The 16,606-nt window shown below is 38.5% G+C and overlaps 1 protein-coding gene across 2 annotated transcripts in view; it reads left to right on the top strand.

Moving 5' to 3' along the window:
* EPRS1 (glutamyl-prolyl-tRNA synthetase 1) overlaps window positions 1-16,606 on the top strand; it is an 83,753-nt gene that overhangs the window by 34,559 nt on the left and 32,588 nt on the right. For both annotated transcript variants that reach the window (XM_077937689.1, XM_015116038.3), the window contains 5 exons: window positions 5,061-5,171; window positions 8,031-8,167; window positions 9,062-9,269; window positions 9,985-10,097; window positions 14,437-14,554. In XM_077937689.1, the coding sequence (XP_077793815.1) occupies window positions 5,061-5,171; window positions 8,031-8,167; window positions 9,062-9,269; window positions 9,985-10,097; window positions 14,437-14,554 (687 nt within the window). The remainder of the gene's footprint in view (window positions 1-5,060; window positions 5,172-8,030; window positions 8,168-9,061; window positions 9,270-9,984; window positions 10,098-14,436; window positions 14,555-16,606) is intronic.

The following is a 16,606-nucleotide window of genomic DNA, read 5'->3' as shown; positions in this document are numbered from 1 at the left end:
GGTCTCTTCATCTTCCTAGGGATTCCCTTTGCTTTTGTTCTATAATGGACATTACAGAACATTGCCCTGTTCTTGGATCTTCTTTTTTTTATATTACCTTCTTGCTTTCCTGAAGGTAATACATCATTCTTTGGACACTCAGTCCTACTGTATACCTGTGGTAGCTCCCTGACAAGGGGAGCATGGGATGAAGAAAATTTTTGAAACCTTGTATCTGACCTGTGTTTTTTGTCTGAAATTTCATGATGATAGGCCATGGTGAGGGTCTGTTTTCATCCACATCCATTGGAAGAACATATGGCTTCCAGTCTGGAAACTCATTCCTTCAGTTCTGGGAAATTTTCTTGAATTCTCTCCCTTTCCCTCTCCCTTTCCGTCATTTATTTTCTTTCTCGTGTCTTGTCTTTTCTCTTTTGTTTTATTTTTTTCTGAGATGGAGTCTCATTCTGTCACCCAGGCTAGAGTGCAGTGGCATGATCTTGGCTCACTGCAACCTCTGCTGCCCGGGTTCAAGTGATTCTACTACCTCAGCCTCCTGAGTAGCTGAGATTACAGGTGCCTGCCACCACACCTGGATAAGTTTTGTAGCTTTAGTAGAGACAGGGTTTCACCATCTTGGCCAAGCTGGTCTTGAACTCCTGAGCTCGTGATCCACCCGCCTCGGCCTCCCAAAGTGCTGGGATTACAGGTGTGTGCCACTGTGCCTGGCTTTAAATTCTTTTTCTTTCTTCTCTATTATGTATTTCTTCTCTCTGGAACTCTTCTTGGGAAGATGCTGGGCCTCCTGGACTGGTACCCTCGTATTGTTTTCTGTCTTATTTTCCTTCTTGTCTTTTGGTTTATCACAGATCTACTTAATTTTTATCTTCTCATCTTTCTGTTGAATTTTATTTATGCTATTATAGTTCCAGTGTTTCTCTTGTTCTCTGAATTTTCAAAATAACTTTCTATTCTTATTTCATGGTATTACTAGTAGGGTTTTTTGCAGAGTAGTGTCTCTTCTCCCCAGTTTGTTTATTTTGGTTTCTTTCACATTAAAGGCATTTCTCAGATGTCTGGTTAGAGCCTTGGTTATCTGCTTATGTTTAATGTGGGGAAATAAAGAGTGATTGGAAGCCTGAAGAATGAGAGTTGGGCTTTCAACTGAGCTTCGCTGTACAATGATCTGGCTGGGCTAGTTTGTTGGAGAAATTCCATGTCAGTAATTTTATATCTTTTCTCAAGGATTAGGCAGTTTTCCCAGAGGGGCTTCATTGAATCGCCTTCCTGAAGTGTGAAGACCTGGCTGCCAGGTTTTGGAGTCAAATGGGGGAAGACTGCTGAGGGTTTTATACATCTACTATCATACATTCACTTATTCCTCTTGTCTCTCGTGCAGTACCCTTTCCTTTGGCTCTTTCTGGTATCTGCCAGGATCTAGATACCCTCTTATTCACAGAGTAAACTTCCATTCTTTTGTCGAGGAGGGGAGAGGCTGTTGCCTGGTTATATGAAGTGGAGAGGGGATGCTTCTGTGTTTTCAGCGTCCAGAATTTTGTTGCTGTTATCTCTTCTTTTTTCTTTTTTTCTTTTTTTTTTTTTTGAGATGGAGTCTCGCTTTGTCGCCCAGGCTAGAGTGCAGTGGTGCAATCTCAGCTCACTTCAACCTCCGCCTCCTGGGTTCAGGCAATTCTCCTGCCTCAGCCTCCCAAGTAGCTGGGATTACATGTTCCCACCACCATGCCTGGCTAATTTTGTATTTTTAGTAGAGACAGGGTTTCACCATGTTGGTCAGGCTGGTCTCGAACTCCTGACCTCAGGTGATCCGCCCACTTCGGCCTCCCAAAGTGCTGGGATTACAGGCGTGAGCCATCGTGCCCAGCCTTCTCTTCTTTTATTTTATTAATCCTTCTGGATTTGTGCCTTTAAACAAAACAAAACCTTTTATTTCTTTTAAGTGGGCAGTTGGGAAAGGGTGAAAGTTGATGAGTATTTTCAGTCTGCTTTTTCTCTTAAATCCTGCGAGATCTTTAATCATTAAACACTGTCTTTAAAACATAGTATTGTTTTTAGACAACTGGTAGTGAAAAGGAAATCATTCTGATCATTACTTTTTGTTTCTATTGCTGACCTTTATGATGTCTTCATGCACTGAAACCCATTCCCTTCAACTCTTAAGGTACATATCCCTCTTATTTAGAGTTCATGGCACTCTCAACCTCTAATTACTGCTTTGTTGTTTTCTAGCTTGCTCTGTCTTTCTTCTCAAGCTCTGCAGGTAAGATTTAAGTGAAGCATCGGTTAACAAAATTTAGCACCATGGAGTTGTGAAGTTAAATGTTACTGGCAGAGCTAAATCATCATTCTTTGGACATTCTCCTACTCTTAACTAACTTAGCTTTTTTTTTTTTTTTTTTGAGACGGAGTCTCGCTCTGTCACCCAGGCTGGAGTGCAGTGGCCGGATCTCAGCTCACTGCAAGCTCCGCCTCCCGGGTTTACGCCATTCTCCTGCCTCAGCCTCCCGAGTAGCTGGGACTACAGGCGCCCGCCACCTCGCCCGGCTAGTTTTTTTGTATTTTTAGTAGAGACGGGGTTTCACCATGTTATCCAGGATGGTCTCGATCTCCTGACCTTGTGATCCGCCCGTCTCGGCCTCCCAAAGTGCTGGGATTACAGGCTTGAGCCACCGCGCCCGGCAGCTTTTTTTTTTTTTTAAAGCAGCTTCTGTTTAAAAAAAATTAGCTAGATTTGTTTGCATGATTCTTTGGAGAAAGAGCCTTATTTTAGGAGTGAACTGTACAGGGTAAAGAAAAGGGAGAAATGGATGACGGGAAAGGAGACGTGTGATTAGTTATCACAGTATCCCTTTGACAATACCGTGATCCTTTTTTTCTTAGCCTGAGTTTTCATCTTGATAGGAATTTAGTACTTTATTTTTCTGTATCACAGTTAAATAGAATATATCTATAAATAGTTTTTTCCTTGATAGAGGTAGGAGACATTTCAAGAGCTTACTTTGCATTAGCCTCACTAATTTTCTTCTTGCTTTTACTTAAGTGTTAAGATTTTAACTTTTCAGTCAAGGCAGAAGAGTCACAGGTTTAAGATGTTCACTTTAGAGCTATTATCAATCTCTATGAACCCTCATTGACTGCTTTAGTTTTAAAATGTGTGTATTTCAGTAGTATAATATAGTTTTTCCCAACTCGCATCTCAACCCCCTTGCATCTGTTCCCAGCTAATAAAGTATGTGGAGACTTCTCTCCCTACTCTGCAAATAAGGAGACTTCCTTCCAGTGAAAGTTTTCTTGAAAATTAAACCCCAATAAATAAAACAAAAACATAGCTGTTCTGGTTGAAGTATGTGAAGGGAATCTGGAGGCCCTCTGGTCCTTCCACCTCCACTTAGTGCTACCAGGGCACCTCTTTGAAATCTTTAGGACTCTGGCGTAATTTGAAAACCACTGATCCAGAGATTTTTAGAATTGCATATTTTTAGAGCTAAAAATACCTTTTAAGTCTTTTAATCCAAGTTTTCCAAATATGCCTGATCCTAACCATCCTATGGAATGCTTGTTAAAAATTAGATTTCTGAAATTTACTTCAGACCATTAAAATTACAAATTTTTCGGGGGTAAGTTGTCTCAGAATCTGTGCTGACAACTGCCCCAAGTGATGATTAAAATTAGTCAAGTATAGGAAACATTCTTCTGTTCCTTTTATCAGCTGAGGAAGCAGCTGCAATGAACTAAGTTTCTCGGGCAGGGTTGTCTAGTTTCAGCTTTTTTAAAGAAATTGTATCTTACTGACTTAAATACTGAGCTGAGTAGCCAGTCACGAATTAAATCTTTGATTATTCCAGCCCAGTAGAAGCTGAAAGGGGAAATCCTTAACTGGTAAGAATGACCTTTAAGCCTCGAGGAAGGAGTGAAACAGTAAACTTGAGAAAGGCTGGTACTGATTTAGTATTAGCATGAAATATAAGCAGATGAGGATTAGCAGATGAGGAGAAGTTCAATAGCTTTTCAAACTTTGCATGAATGACTTCTCTGACGATGGCTTCCTCTCTGAGTTCATTCAGAATTTCCACGATATTCTTTTCAGAAGCTGAAAACTACCTTCGACACTGACAAAAAACCAACCCAATAATGGTAACAATGGAAAAATAAAAACAGATTTAATTATACCACCATTTTCTGCATTCTTCTAATGAGAAAAAATAACTTGTATTACTTAGCTCTTTGTTTGCTTTCATATACATTTTTCTCACATGTGCTTTATATATAGTGTCTAAACATTGCTCTTGTGATTGGTCATCATGACTAATTTTACACTGAACTGTGAAGTGAGAAAAATACATCAGCTCCAGAAGGGGATGCTACTAGTGATTTGGAAGTAGAATAGGTTGGAGCATAATGTGTATGACCATTTATTCAGTCAATCTGCAAATATTTATTGATAACCTATATGAGACAGGCCCTAGCTAGGTACTGGGAATATACTGAGAATATATTGGTCTATATATAGTGGCCTCTATATATAGCATATAGTAGAAATACCATTTATACTTTTAATCTATAGAATTGCCTTATTATAGTGACGGAATGCTATTCTGCTTTTGACGGTGATGTGTTACCCTAACCCTGATTAAATAAAACAATACTGAAACAAAAATATCTGTATTCTCTTAAAATGGACTTCTCCAAACTATAAAATTGAATGTCACATTTACCTTTAGGATTAAGATACAACCCCACTGGATAACTTTTCCTTACCTTCTAATATCAGATCTTAAAATTATTTTCAAAATAACTCTAATATTATGCTTTAATTGGTTTCTTTTCACCTGCCAGTAGCTATTCTTGTGAAAGAATTCTAAATCCTTCGTGTAGTCTTGGTTTACAGTTGTTTCTCTTTTTTCTGCTTGATGGTAAATATCAGAAAAGAGTTAACAGATGAAAAAAAATTAGTAAATGCAGTAACAAAAATACCAGTTAGTATTCCTGTGCTATTATTTATTTTATTTGTGGTGCTCTATAAGATATCTCAGTGTTTTAACATGAGGATGTATTTGTTGCAGGTTATTGACCCAGTGGCTCCACGGTATGTTGCATTACTGAAGAAAGAAGTGATCCCAGTGAATGTACCTGAAGCTCAGGAGGAGATGAAAGAAGTAGCCAAACACCCAAAGGTCACTCTTACAGTTTCACCCATGTTTTTCTCTGTTAAAAGAAGGAGCAGGAAATAAAAAGGAAAATGTGCTTTCATGGCAATGGCATGATTTTGAGATGATTTTCTTTTTCTTTATTTTTTTTTGAGACGGAATCTCGCTGTGTCTCCAGGCTGGAGTGCAGTGGGGCGATCTTGGCTCACTGTAACCTCCGCCTCCCGAGTTCAAGCGATTCTCCTGCCTCAGCCTCCTGAATAGCTGGGATTACAGGTACCCGCCACCACGCCTAGCTAATTTTTGCATTTTTAGTAGAGACGCGGTTTCACCATGTTGGCCAGGTTGATCTCAATCTCCTGACATCATGATCCACCTGCGTCAGCCTCCCAAAGTGCTGGAATTACAGGCGTGAGCCACTGTGCCCGGCCGAGATGATTTTCTATTCAACATTGTTTATTGGGATTTGACACCCGCCCTGTATAGAAATCTTAAATACAAGTACCATAGAGTACTTCTTTGTTAAGCCATGGTCATCCCAAATTCTTATGACTGCTTAATTGACAATGTTGAAGTAAAACAAGTTTTTTTTTTGTTTTTTTTTTTAATTTTGAGATGATCCTTGCTCTGGTGCATGATCTCAGCTCACTGCATCCTCTGTCTTGGGCTCAAGTGATCCTTCCACCTCAGCATCCTGAATATCTGGGACTACAGGTTCATGCCACCACACCTGGCTCATTTTTGTACTTTTTTGTAGAGACAGGGTTACACCATGTTGCCCAGGCTGGTGTTTGTAGAGACAGCGTTTCACCATGTTGTGTAGGCTGGTGAAAGAGTTCTTTTATTTCAGCTTTTACAAATTGTCTATAAAAAACTTTATTATATACTGAAAATTACGTTCACAGACTAACTCATATACTAGTAACCAAGCTTGTAACTATGTTGGTAAACTAACCTACATATAAGATGATATGCATTGCAAAGAGCTACACATGTTCTAAATTGTAGCCTTATATGATTGATTATCTCCCCATGTATGTCATTAGCTACTTTTTAATTTGAAAGATTTGAATCCTAGTAAGATTTGGGGTGTGCGTTTACTTGATTGATTTGGGTTTGCCTTTCTTTACATCTGATTGTTTTGACCAGGTAAGTAGTAGTATCTGATCTGCCATATCACCTACTGTACAGTTAGCATAAATCTGAAGCATACTGAATATTTTAAAATTTGAATCATGAGAATAAAAGTTTTGAAGAGTGCTTATTTTTTAAAATGACAGTTGTAGTCAGATAGGTTAGATTAAATTACTAGGCTGGGGGCTCATGCCTGTAATCCTAGCACTTTGAGAGGTGGAGGTGGGAAGATCATTTGAGGCCAGGAGTTCGAGACCAGCTTGGTCAACGTAGCAAGACTCTGTCTCTACGAAAAATTAAAAAATTAGCCAGGCATTATGGTTCCTGCCTGTAATCTCAGAGGTAGGTGGATCACTTGAGCTCAGGAGTTCAAGGCTGCGGTAAGCTATAACTATACCACTGCATTCCAGCCTGGGTGACTGAGCAAGACTCTACCTCAAATAAAATTTAAAAAATTAAATTACTAAGTACTGCTCATTGCTAAAAATAAGAACTAATTGTTAAGGAAGCACACTCTTAAATTGTGACTGGATTGCTCAGTTTGCTCTGTGGAATTTTCATATGACATTTCCCTCGCAAAGTGTTTTATATTTAGCCTGTTAGTATTCTATTCTAAGCTTAATATGTTATTGGTTGTTAAAACATACTGATTTTTCTCAAATGCATTGGTGAATTCATTGAACAGTTGTTAAACACATGCTGGTTAATGTTTATTTCAAAAGGCCTTCTTGCACTTTTTAAAAAAAAATTCTGCCAAGTAAAAACTGAAATTATGGCACTTTTTATTCTCCTCATCTCTTCTTCTTTCCATATCATACACACTGGAAAGGCAGAAAATTTACTTATCTATATCTATATAGATAATACTTTCTTTAAAGTTTGTCTTCTAAAATCTGAAAGGTCCATAATTTCCTCCAGGTGGCATCTGTTGTCCTATAATGTCCCATAGCCACTGGTCAGGAATGACTTATTTTCTCTTTTGCTGCAGAAGCAGTGAGAATCTTTTATTTATTTATTTTTTGGGGACGGAGTCTCGCTCTGTCACCCAGGCTGCAGTGCCGTGGTGCAATCTTGGCTCACTGCAGCCTCTGCCTCCCAGGTTCAAGTGATTTTCCTGCCTCAGCCCTCCCAAGTAGCTGGGACTACAGGCATGAGCCACCATGCCCTGTTAACTTTTTGTATTTTTGGTAGAGACGGGTTTTCACCATGTTAGGCAGGATGGTCTCAATCTCCTGACCTCGTGCTCTGCCCACCTCGTCCTCCCAAAGTGCTGGGATTACAGGTGTGAACCACCGCACCTGGCGAAGCAGTGAGATTCTAAGGATAGGAAGCAGATTCTAGTTGAAGAGATACTAAGTGATAAATTATACTGTCTTAGCTATGAAATCAGTGAATGATTCTTTTAGGCTGGAAGTAATCTTAGGGGCAGGCTACCTCATCTAATTTCATTAATATTAGTGGTCAGGTTGCTGATCTGATGTCACAGAGCTGGAATTCAAACTGTTAATTTCTACTGAGTCCGAGTATGTATTGTTTAAATGGTAAGAACAGAATTGGGAATATGTTTATGTTAAAATACATAGATGGAGAAAGAGTAAAGCATTTTCTTCCTAATACAGCAATGAACTGCTAACAGTTTAGTAACACAGAAGACTTTTGTGTGGTTAAAAAATAGAATGAATTTATACATTTGCATACCGGGTTCAATAAGTTGTTGTTTCAACAGACACTCTGCTTTTCTTTGTCAATCAGAATCCTGAGGTTGGCTTGAAGCCTGTGTGGTATAGTCCCAAAGTTTTTGTTGAAGGTGCTGATGCAGAGACTTTTTCAGAGGGTGAGATGGTTACATTTATAAATTGGGGCAACCTCAACATTACAAAAATACACAAGTAAGAACTTCTTGTTTGTTTTCAAATAAACATGGGAGAAAAGCATTTTATTTGTATTTACTTATTAAACATTATCAAATTCAGACCTATACATGTTACTGACTAGTAAATCTGCCAGACGTAGCTACTGCAAATTCTGGACACAAATTAAGTTTTTTTCCATATATGCTTCAGTTTATTAACAGGCTATCAAGATGTCTTTTATTTGTGGTGATGAAAATTACTACATCTGGATATAAAAAATAGTTGTAATGCTTTAATGAGAAATTACATGATAAAAAGGGACTCTATACAGTTGCCTGATATGGGGATCTTTTAGACAGAATTTATATGTATAAGATAATCTTTATACTAAAATTTACTTTAAAATTGGTTAATAATGAACTTGACTTTCTAGTTACTATAGTGTGCTACACTTATTTGATCTTACGAATTTGATCTTCAGATTCTGTAAATGAAACATAGTATGCTGAAGATTGATTTATGCAAACTCGGAAATCTTAATTGCGTTGTTATTACATATGATTGCAAGTAACTGCCAGATGTTTTTAAACATAGTAATTCAGATTTTATAATGCTTAATGCAGGTGACTTTAAGTTAATAAATATTTACATGTTCCTCATCAATTATATGTGAATCTGTTCTCTAGTTGATTATTAGTATCTCAATGGCAGTGATTATGTTGTATTTATCTATTAACCAGTATATGTCTGGCATATTAGAAGCTCAAATAAATGTTTAATTTGGAATTTTTCCAAAGAAAATTTCTTATCCATTTATTACAAAATAAAACAAACTATTTTATAATAATATAAAATAATTATAGAATAAAATAGTGAATTTATGGCAGCTGTGGTTAATATTTCTTTGAATACTTTTAATCTTTTATCTAGAAATACAGATGGAAAAATCATATCTCTTGATGCAAAGCTGAATTTGGAAAACAAGGACTACAAGAAAACCACTAAGATCACTTGGCTTGCAGAAACTACACATGCTCCTCCTGTTCCAGCAATCTGTGTCACTTATGAGCACTTGATCACAAAGCCAGTGCTAGGAAAAGATGAGGACTTTAAGCAGTATGTCAACAAGAACAGTAAGGTAACCTTCCAAAGAAACCATATTTCATCTTTTAAATTTTTCTTTAGAATTAAATTTTATATATTTCGGATCCTCAGATAAAATGGATAAGATGTGTAGAATTTTATTTAAATCAAAAGATGTAAATTGAGCATGGCGGCTCATGCCTATAATCCTAGCACTTTGGGAGGCCAAGGTGGGTGGATTGCTTGAGCTCAGGAGTTCAAGACCAGCCTGGGCAACAGGCTCTACCAAAAAAAAAAAAATAAAAAAAGATGTAAGTAATGTTTCCATTTTATAGATGATAGAAACTGAAGCACAGTGAGGTTAAGTAACTTACCTGAGGACAAACAGTGAATAGTAGAGTTGGGATTCAAATCTGACCCTTGTATTTAAGCGCTACACCAGCATGCCTTTCAGCTAAGTCTGTTATGTGCTCCTTGCATCATATTTCATATTTATAGCAGGAAAATTATTTCTTCAGTAATGCCAGTCAAGTTATTTAAAATGTTTCTTGAGGCCAGTTTATGAAGGTTAACTTTTAAAAATGTGATAAATTGAATTGTCATTTATTTTAACACTTCACCATTTCATTGTGTGTGCTCAAGTAGTAAGCTTCTTAACATATCTGTTTAAAATGGGAATATTTTAGTTAGTGGAAACTGCTTGCATTTTAGAGTTGTTTTACTACTCTGATTTTGAGAAAGCGTACTTTGGTTTTATATGATCTTTACAGCATGAAGAACTAATGCTAGGGGATCCCTGCCTGAAGGATTTGAAAAAAGGAGATATTATACAACTCCAGAGAAGAGGTTTCTTCATATGTGATCAACCTTATGAACCTGTTAGGTAAGTAAATGTAACTGAACATCTAAATGAAAATGCTTAAAGTTATTATAGTGAGTGATATTTTAGAAATTGAACTTTCACTAAAATAACGTACCTGACAGTTTTATTTCTCAGTCTCTTTCTCAGTTTTCTTTGTTTTATATTTAACATTTTAGACTTAAAGTAATGTATTTATTTATTTTTTGAGACGGAGTCTCGCTCTGTCACCTAGGCTGGAGTGCAGTGGCACAATCTCAGCTCACTGCAAGCTCCGCCTCCCGGGTTCACGCCATTCTCCTGCCTCAGCCTCCTGAGTAGCTAGGACTACAAACATCCGCCACCACAACCAGCTCATTTTTTTGTATTTTTAGTAGAGACGGGGTTTCACTGTGTTAACCAGGATGGTCTTCATCTCCTGACCTCGTGATCTGTCCGTCTCAGCCTCCCAAAGTGCTGGGATTGCAGGCGTGAGCCACTGCGCCTGGCCTTAAGTAATTTATTTTAACAAGGGATCTTTGAAACAACACGTGCATTGAACATTGATAAATTATTCATTTCTGAAACTAAACCAACTTGTAATTAACTTTCTTGCAGCCCAAGTATAAAGAACAAAATTTCAGTACTGTATATTACCTATCTTTGGGTGAAAATTATTACCATTATCTTTTTCTTTGTAGTGTATTTTCACTAGATAAATGGTACAAACGGTACATTTAGAGGGAAAAAAATAACCAATATTTGTATTTTTTTAACCATGAAATAATAGGATTATTAGAAGGAGAACTTTGTAAATTTTTGTCCCCTTATTTCTTTTCTATTTGTCTCTGCTGTTTTTCTAAGCGGTATCTCTGTAACTGTGTAGTCAAAATGCCTCTTCTGAGATTTAGTCTTGTGAATCTAACTGCCTTTTAGATATCTCTGAATAGATTCTTTCAAGCATTTCAAACTCAACGTGTTCAAAATTCCAGGATCTAGGTGTCATCTCTGATTTATTCTTCTCCTTCATCCCTTTTTTCAGTCAACAAACTCTGTTGTTTGTGTTGCCCATCTAGTCCATCTCTGTGGATCCACTGCTCTGCCTTATTTCAGGCTAGAGCATTGCTTCCTTGATTGCCAAAATAGGCTCTCAAGTATCTTCTTGCCTCCAATTTCATCCTTTTCCTATTTTCCTATTCAGTTTTCACATGCCCACCAGTCTGAAAATTTAAGAGTAACAGTTTTATCACATTCCTCTACTGTTAAGAAATCTCTATTAGTTGACCAGGCACTATGACTTATGCCTATAATCCCAGCACTTTGCAAGACTGAGGCAAGAGGATTACTTGAGGCCAGGAGTTCAAGGGTAACATAGTGAGACCCCGTCTCTACAAAAAATTATAAATAAAGAATTAACCAGGCATAGTGGTAAACACACCTCTAATCCTCACTGCTCAAGCGGGTGAGGCAGGAGGATTGCTTGAGCCCACGAGTTCAAGGTTACAGTGAACTATAATTGCACCACCACACTCCAGCCTTGGTGACAGAGCAAGACTCTCTCAAAGCAAACAAACAAAAATATTGTTAGTTTCAGGGTAAAAGCTAAACTTTTTAGTTTGACATGCAAGATTTTTCATGTTATGGCGTCTCTTGAGCCATACCTGTTGGAGTTTTCTCTCCCTGATCCCTTCTGTTTAACATATGTACCAAATTGCCTGGGACCTTTCTAAAGCACTTGATGCCTTTTCCTGGAATGGCCTTGTGGCTTTTTCATCATATGAGTAACCTTATTCATTTTAATATAACATTTCCTTTAGTCAAATAAGCTCATGCATGCATACAGTGTAGCACAGTGCCTGATAGTTACTAAGCCCTCCTTAAGTATTTCGTAGTGGTGGTGGTACCACCAACTAAAATAACAGAGTAGATTCTCATTTTATTCTTAGAAAGTTTTTGAACTTCTCAACAAATAGTTGAAAACTGAACAGCTACACACGAAGAACTGAACAGCTACACACGAAAGAGTGAAGTTGGGTGCTGTTTGTATCATATACAAAATTTAATTCAACATTTATCAAACACCTAAATGTAAGAGCTAAAACTATAAAACTCTTAGAAGAAAACATGAATGTAACTCTTTGTAACCTCGGCAATGCTGTTTTGGATATAACACCTAAATCACAAGCAACCAAAGAAAAAAAATAAATTGGACTATGTCAAGATTAACATATTTTGTGTTTCAAAGAAAGTGAAAACACAGGTCACAGAATGGGAGAAAATATTTGCACATATGTGTGTAAAAGGACTTGTATCTAGAAGAGAACCCAATTAACAATGGATTTAAATAGACATTTTTCCAAGCAGATGTACAAATGTAAGCACATGAAAAGATGCTCAGCATCATTAGTTGTTAGGGAAATTCAGATCAAAATAATAATGAAATATCATTGCATACCACTAGGATGGCTGAAATAAAAAAAGACAATAACAAGGATTAGAAATGTGGAGAAATTGGAGCCCATATGTATTTCTGGTAGGGTTGTAGAATGGTTCAGCTACTTTGGAAAACAGTTGGATGATTCCTTCAAAAATTAAACACGGAGTTACCATTTGACCCATCAATTCCATTCCTGCGTATTTGCCAAAGGAAAAGAACACATTCACACAGAAATGTGTATGTGAATGTTTACAGCTGCATTATTCATAATTGCCAAAAAGTGGCAATAGAATTTTGCTGATTATCCTTTGGAATTGAGAAATTCTTATAAATTATTATTATTTTTTTAAGAGATAGGGTCTCACTCTCACCCAGACTTGAGTGCAGCGGCGTGACGTCCCCAGGCTCAGGTGATCCTCCCACCTCAGTCTCTCCTGAGTAGCTGGGGCTACAGGCATGTACCACCACACCCATCTAATTTGTGTATTTTTTGTAGAGGCAGGGTTTCACCATGTTTCCCAGGCTAGTCTTGAACTCCTCGGCTGAAGAGATCCATCTGCCTTGGCCTCCCAAAGTGCTGGGTTTACAGATGTGAGCCACCATACCCACCCTTAAATATTTTAAAATAAATAAACATTTTGCAGAAATGTTTCTGCTTATAAGCAGATTAGGTGTGGTATGTAGACAAATTTTCTTGAAGTCAAGAGTATCAACAACATTCACTAACGCCCTTTCTAGTGGCAGGCATAGCAGATGTAATTTTGCCCTGGGCTTAGTTTGTTCATATGGATAGAAGTTCATAGATTGGAAGTTTATAATAAGGACTGTCAATTTCTTTTTTCTTTTTTTTTTTACATTGAGGCAGAGTTTCGCTCTTGTTGCCCAGGCTGGGGTGCAATGGTGCAGCCTCAGCTCATTGCAGTCTCCACCTCCTGGGTTCAAGTGATTCTCCTGCCCCAACCTCCCAAGTAGCTGGGATTACAGGCGCCCGCCACCATGCCCAGCTAATCTTTTTGTATTTTTTTTTAGTAGAGACAGGGTTTCACCATGTTGGCCAGGCTAGTCTCGAACTCCTGACCTCAGGTAATCCACCTGCCTCAGCTTCCCAAAGTGCTGGGATTACAGGCATGAGCCACCTCGGCCGACCAGTTTTGTTTTGTTTTTCTTTGGAGACAGAATCTCGCTCTGTCACTCAGGCCAGAGTGCAGTGGCATGATCTTGGCTCACTGCAGCTTCTGCCTCCTGGGTTCAGGTGATTCTCCTGCCTCAGTCTCCCGAGTAGCTGGGACTACAGGCGCCCGCCTGGCTAATTTTTTGTATTTTAGTAGAGATGGGATTTCACTGTGTTGCCCAGGCTGGTCTCAAATTCCTAAGCTCAGGCAGGCCACCTGCCTGGACCTCTCAAAGTGCCAGGATTGGCTCACAGGGGTGAGCCACCGCACCCGGCCAGGACTGTCAATTTTTGTTTTTGCATTTGTTGTTTGTAGAACTTCTCTGAAGAGCTTCTGATTTAAATAAGAGAATGGACTATTTTATACTTCAAAAAGCATTAACTGGACAGGCTCTGTGGCTCACACCTGTTATCCCAGCACTTTGGGAGGCTGAGGTGGCCGGATCACTTGAGGTTAGGAGTTCAAGACCGGGCTGACCAACGTGGTGAAACCCCGTCTCTACTAAAAATACAAAAATTAGTGTAGTAGCGTGTGCCTGTAATCCCAGCTACTTGGAGGCTGAGACAGGAAAATCACTTGAACGCAGGAGGTGGAAGTTGCAATGAGCTTAGATCACATCACCACCCTCCAGCCTGGGCAACAGAGTGAGACTGTCTCAAAAAAGAAAGAAAAGCATTAACTTAGTGCCATTGAATTTATCTAGGAATTCAGTGTTTATTGCTGTTCACATAATTTTGTTCATATGAACTATTTTGTCCCTTTATTTTCTTTTTAGCCCATATAGTTGCAAAGAAGCCCCATGCATTTTGATATACATTCCTGATGGACACACAAAGGAAATGCCAACATCAGGGTCAAAGGAAAAGACTAAAGTAGAAGCCACAAAAAATGAGGTAGGTAATGACTTTTACAGATATGTCTATAAAAATAAATGGTCTTTCTATACCAGAGTTTAGAATATATTTCTTTACAAATGATTATCTTTCTTACTGTGGAGACTGAAGTAGACAATTAAATCTGCTCTTTGCATTTTGTTGTTATCCTTTCATATAAGATTTTAAAATCTCGCTCTGTTGCCCAAGGCTGGAGTGCTGTGGTGCGATCTGGGCTCACTGCAACCTCCGCCTCCCAGATTCAAGCAATTCTCATGCCTCAGCCTCCTGAGCAGCTGGGATTACAAGTGTGCACCATGACGCCTGGCTAATTTTTGTATTTTTAGTAGAGACAGGGTTTTGCCCTGTTGGCCTGGCTGGTCTCAAACTGCCTGACCTCAGATGATCTGCCCACCTTGGCCTCCCAGAGTGCTGGAATTACAGGCATGAGTCACCGTGCCTGGCCAGACTCCCTTATATTCTTAAAAATTATTTGTTTATGTGGGTTATATTTATCAGTATTTATCATACTAAAAATTGAGAAGTTTTAAAAGGATTTAATTCATGTAAAAATAATAAATCCAGTTACATGTTAACATAAAAAAAGTTTTTATTAAAAAAAATTTTCCAAAATAAAACTTTTAGTTTGAGTGGTATGGCTTTAAATTTTTGCAGATCTCTTTAATATCTGACTTAAACCTTCTAAGGTAAAGATAACAACAAAAAGCTTCTAAAAACCTGCATGAACAGTCATAAGAAAATGAGAGCGAAAAAGACAAAATATATCTTAATATAGTGAAAATAGCTGTGACCTTGCAGATCACCTTTAAAAGGGTTTTATATACCCCTTAGGATCTGTGAACCACACCTTGAAAATTGCTGCTATGTATTATTGAATAACTCATGGAGTAAGCATGAGATAGGAAATTTGGTTGCCCTTCCCTCATTGGTCCCAGTTCCCACCTGTGCCTCTCATTTTTTACATATCCTAGAAAGATAACTGATATTATGCTATAAATTAATATGTGTTCTTGAAAAACTTCATGTTCTGCAAAATCGCATACTAAAAATAACAGCTGATTTATCAAGAAAAACAGAGTTGAGGCAAACCACGAAAACCTGTGTATATCATACGGTTTCAGTCAGATGGTGGCTGGGTAGCAGTCATCAAAGACTCAACTGGGCTGTATTCTGTTTTTATTTTATTTTATTGTTTTTGAGGTGGAGTATCACTCTATTGCCCAGATTGAAGTGCAGTGGTATGATCTCGGCTCAGTGTAACCTCCACCTCCCGGGTTCAAGCGATTTTCCTGCCTCAGCCTCCCAAGTAGCTCAGACTACAGGCATGCACCACCATGCTCAGCTAATTTTTTTTGTATTTTTAGTAGATATGGGATTTCACCATGTTGGCCAGGCTGGTCTTGAACTCCTGACCTCAGGTGATCCGCCGACCTCGGCCTCCCAAAGCGCTGGGATCACAGGCATGAGCCATCGCGCCTGGCCTGGGCTGGATTCTAAAATTGTTTCCTCACCTGGATGCCAAGTTGATACTGGTGTTGGCTGGGAGCTCAGGTGGAATAGTTGACTGGAATAGCTGCAAGTGGCCTCTCTAGCATGGCAGTGTCAGGGTAATAAGATTTCTTACCTGTCATTTAAGGCCTCCAAAAGTAAGTGTCCGGTAGATGAGGTAAAAGGAGCATTCCATTTTATGATTTAGCCTCGGAAGTCTCATGTAGCATCATTTCTGCTATACTCTGTTGCTCAAATCAGTAACAAGCTTGCTCAGATTCAGGAGAGTGCACAGACACCCCCCTTCTTGGTGGGAGGAAAGTAAAAAAAAAAAGTGTGGACATGCTTTGAAACCTGCACACTTTTGAATAGAAATTCAAAATTCAGGTACAGTTGACTGGCACTTATACCCAGTACTGCAGTCAGAGATACTTTGCAGCTTTAAACCTGAAGAATAATAATGCTTTTCCCTGTGATGTGTAGATCTTTGAGGATATTTGTCTCCAACAGAGGCTGATACTATCAAAATTAAATTCTCATCCAGGGTATTGCCTGCTTTGTCAG

This window comes from Macaca mulatta, chromosome 1 (assembly GCF_049350105.2).
Source record: "Macaca mulatta isolate MMU2019108-1 chromosome 1, T2T-MMU8v2.0, whole genome shotgun sequence".
Classification (NCBI taxonomy): Eukaryota; Metazoa; Chordata; class Mammalia; order Primates; family Cercopithecidae; genus Macaca; species Macaca mulatta.
The sequence above is the reverse complement of the archived record's forward strand: the minus strand, read 5'-3'. Positions and strand labels throughout refer to the sequence as shown.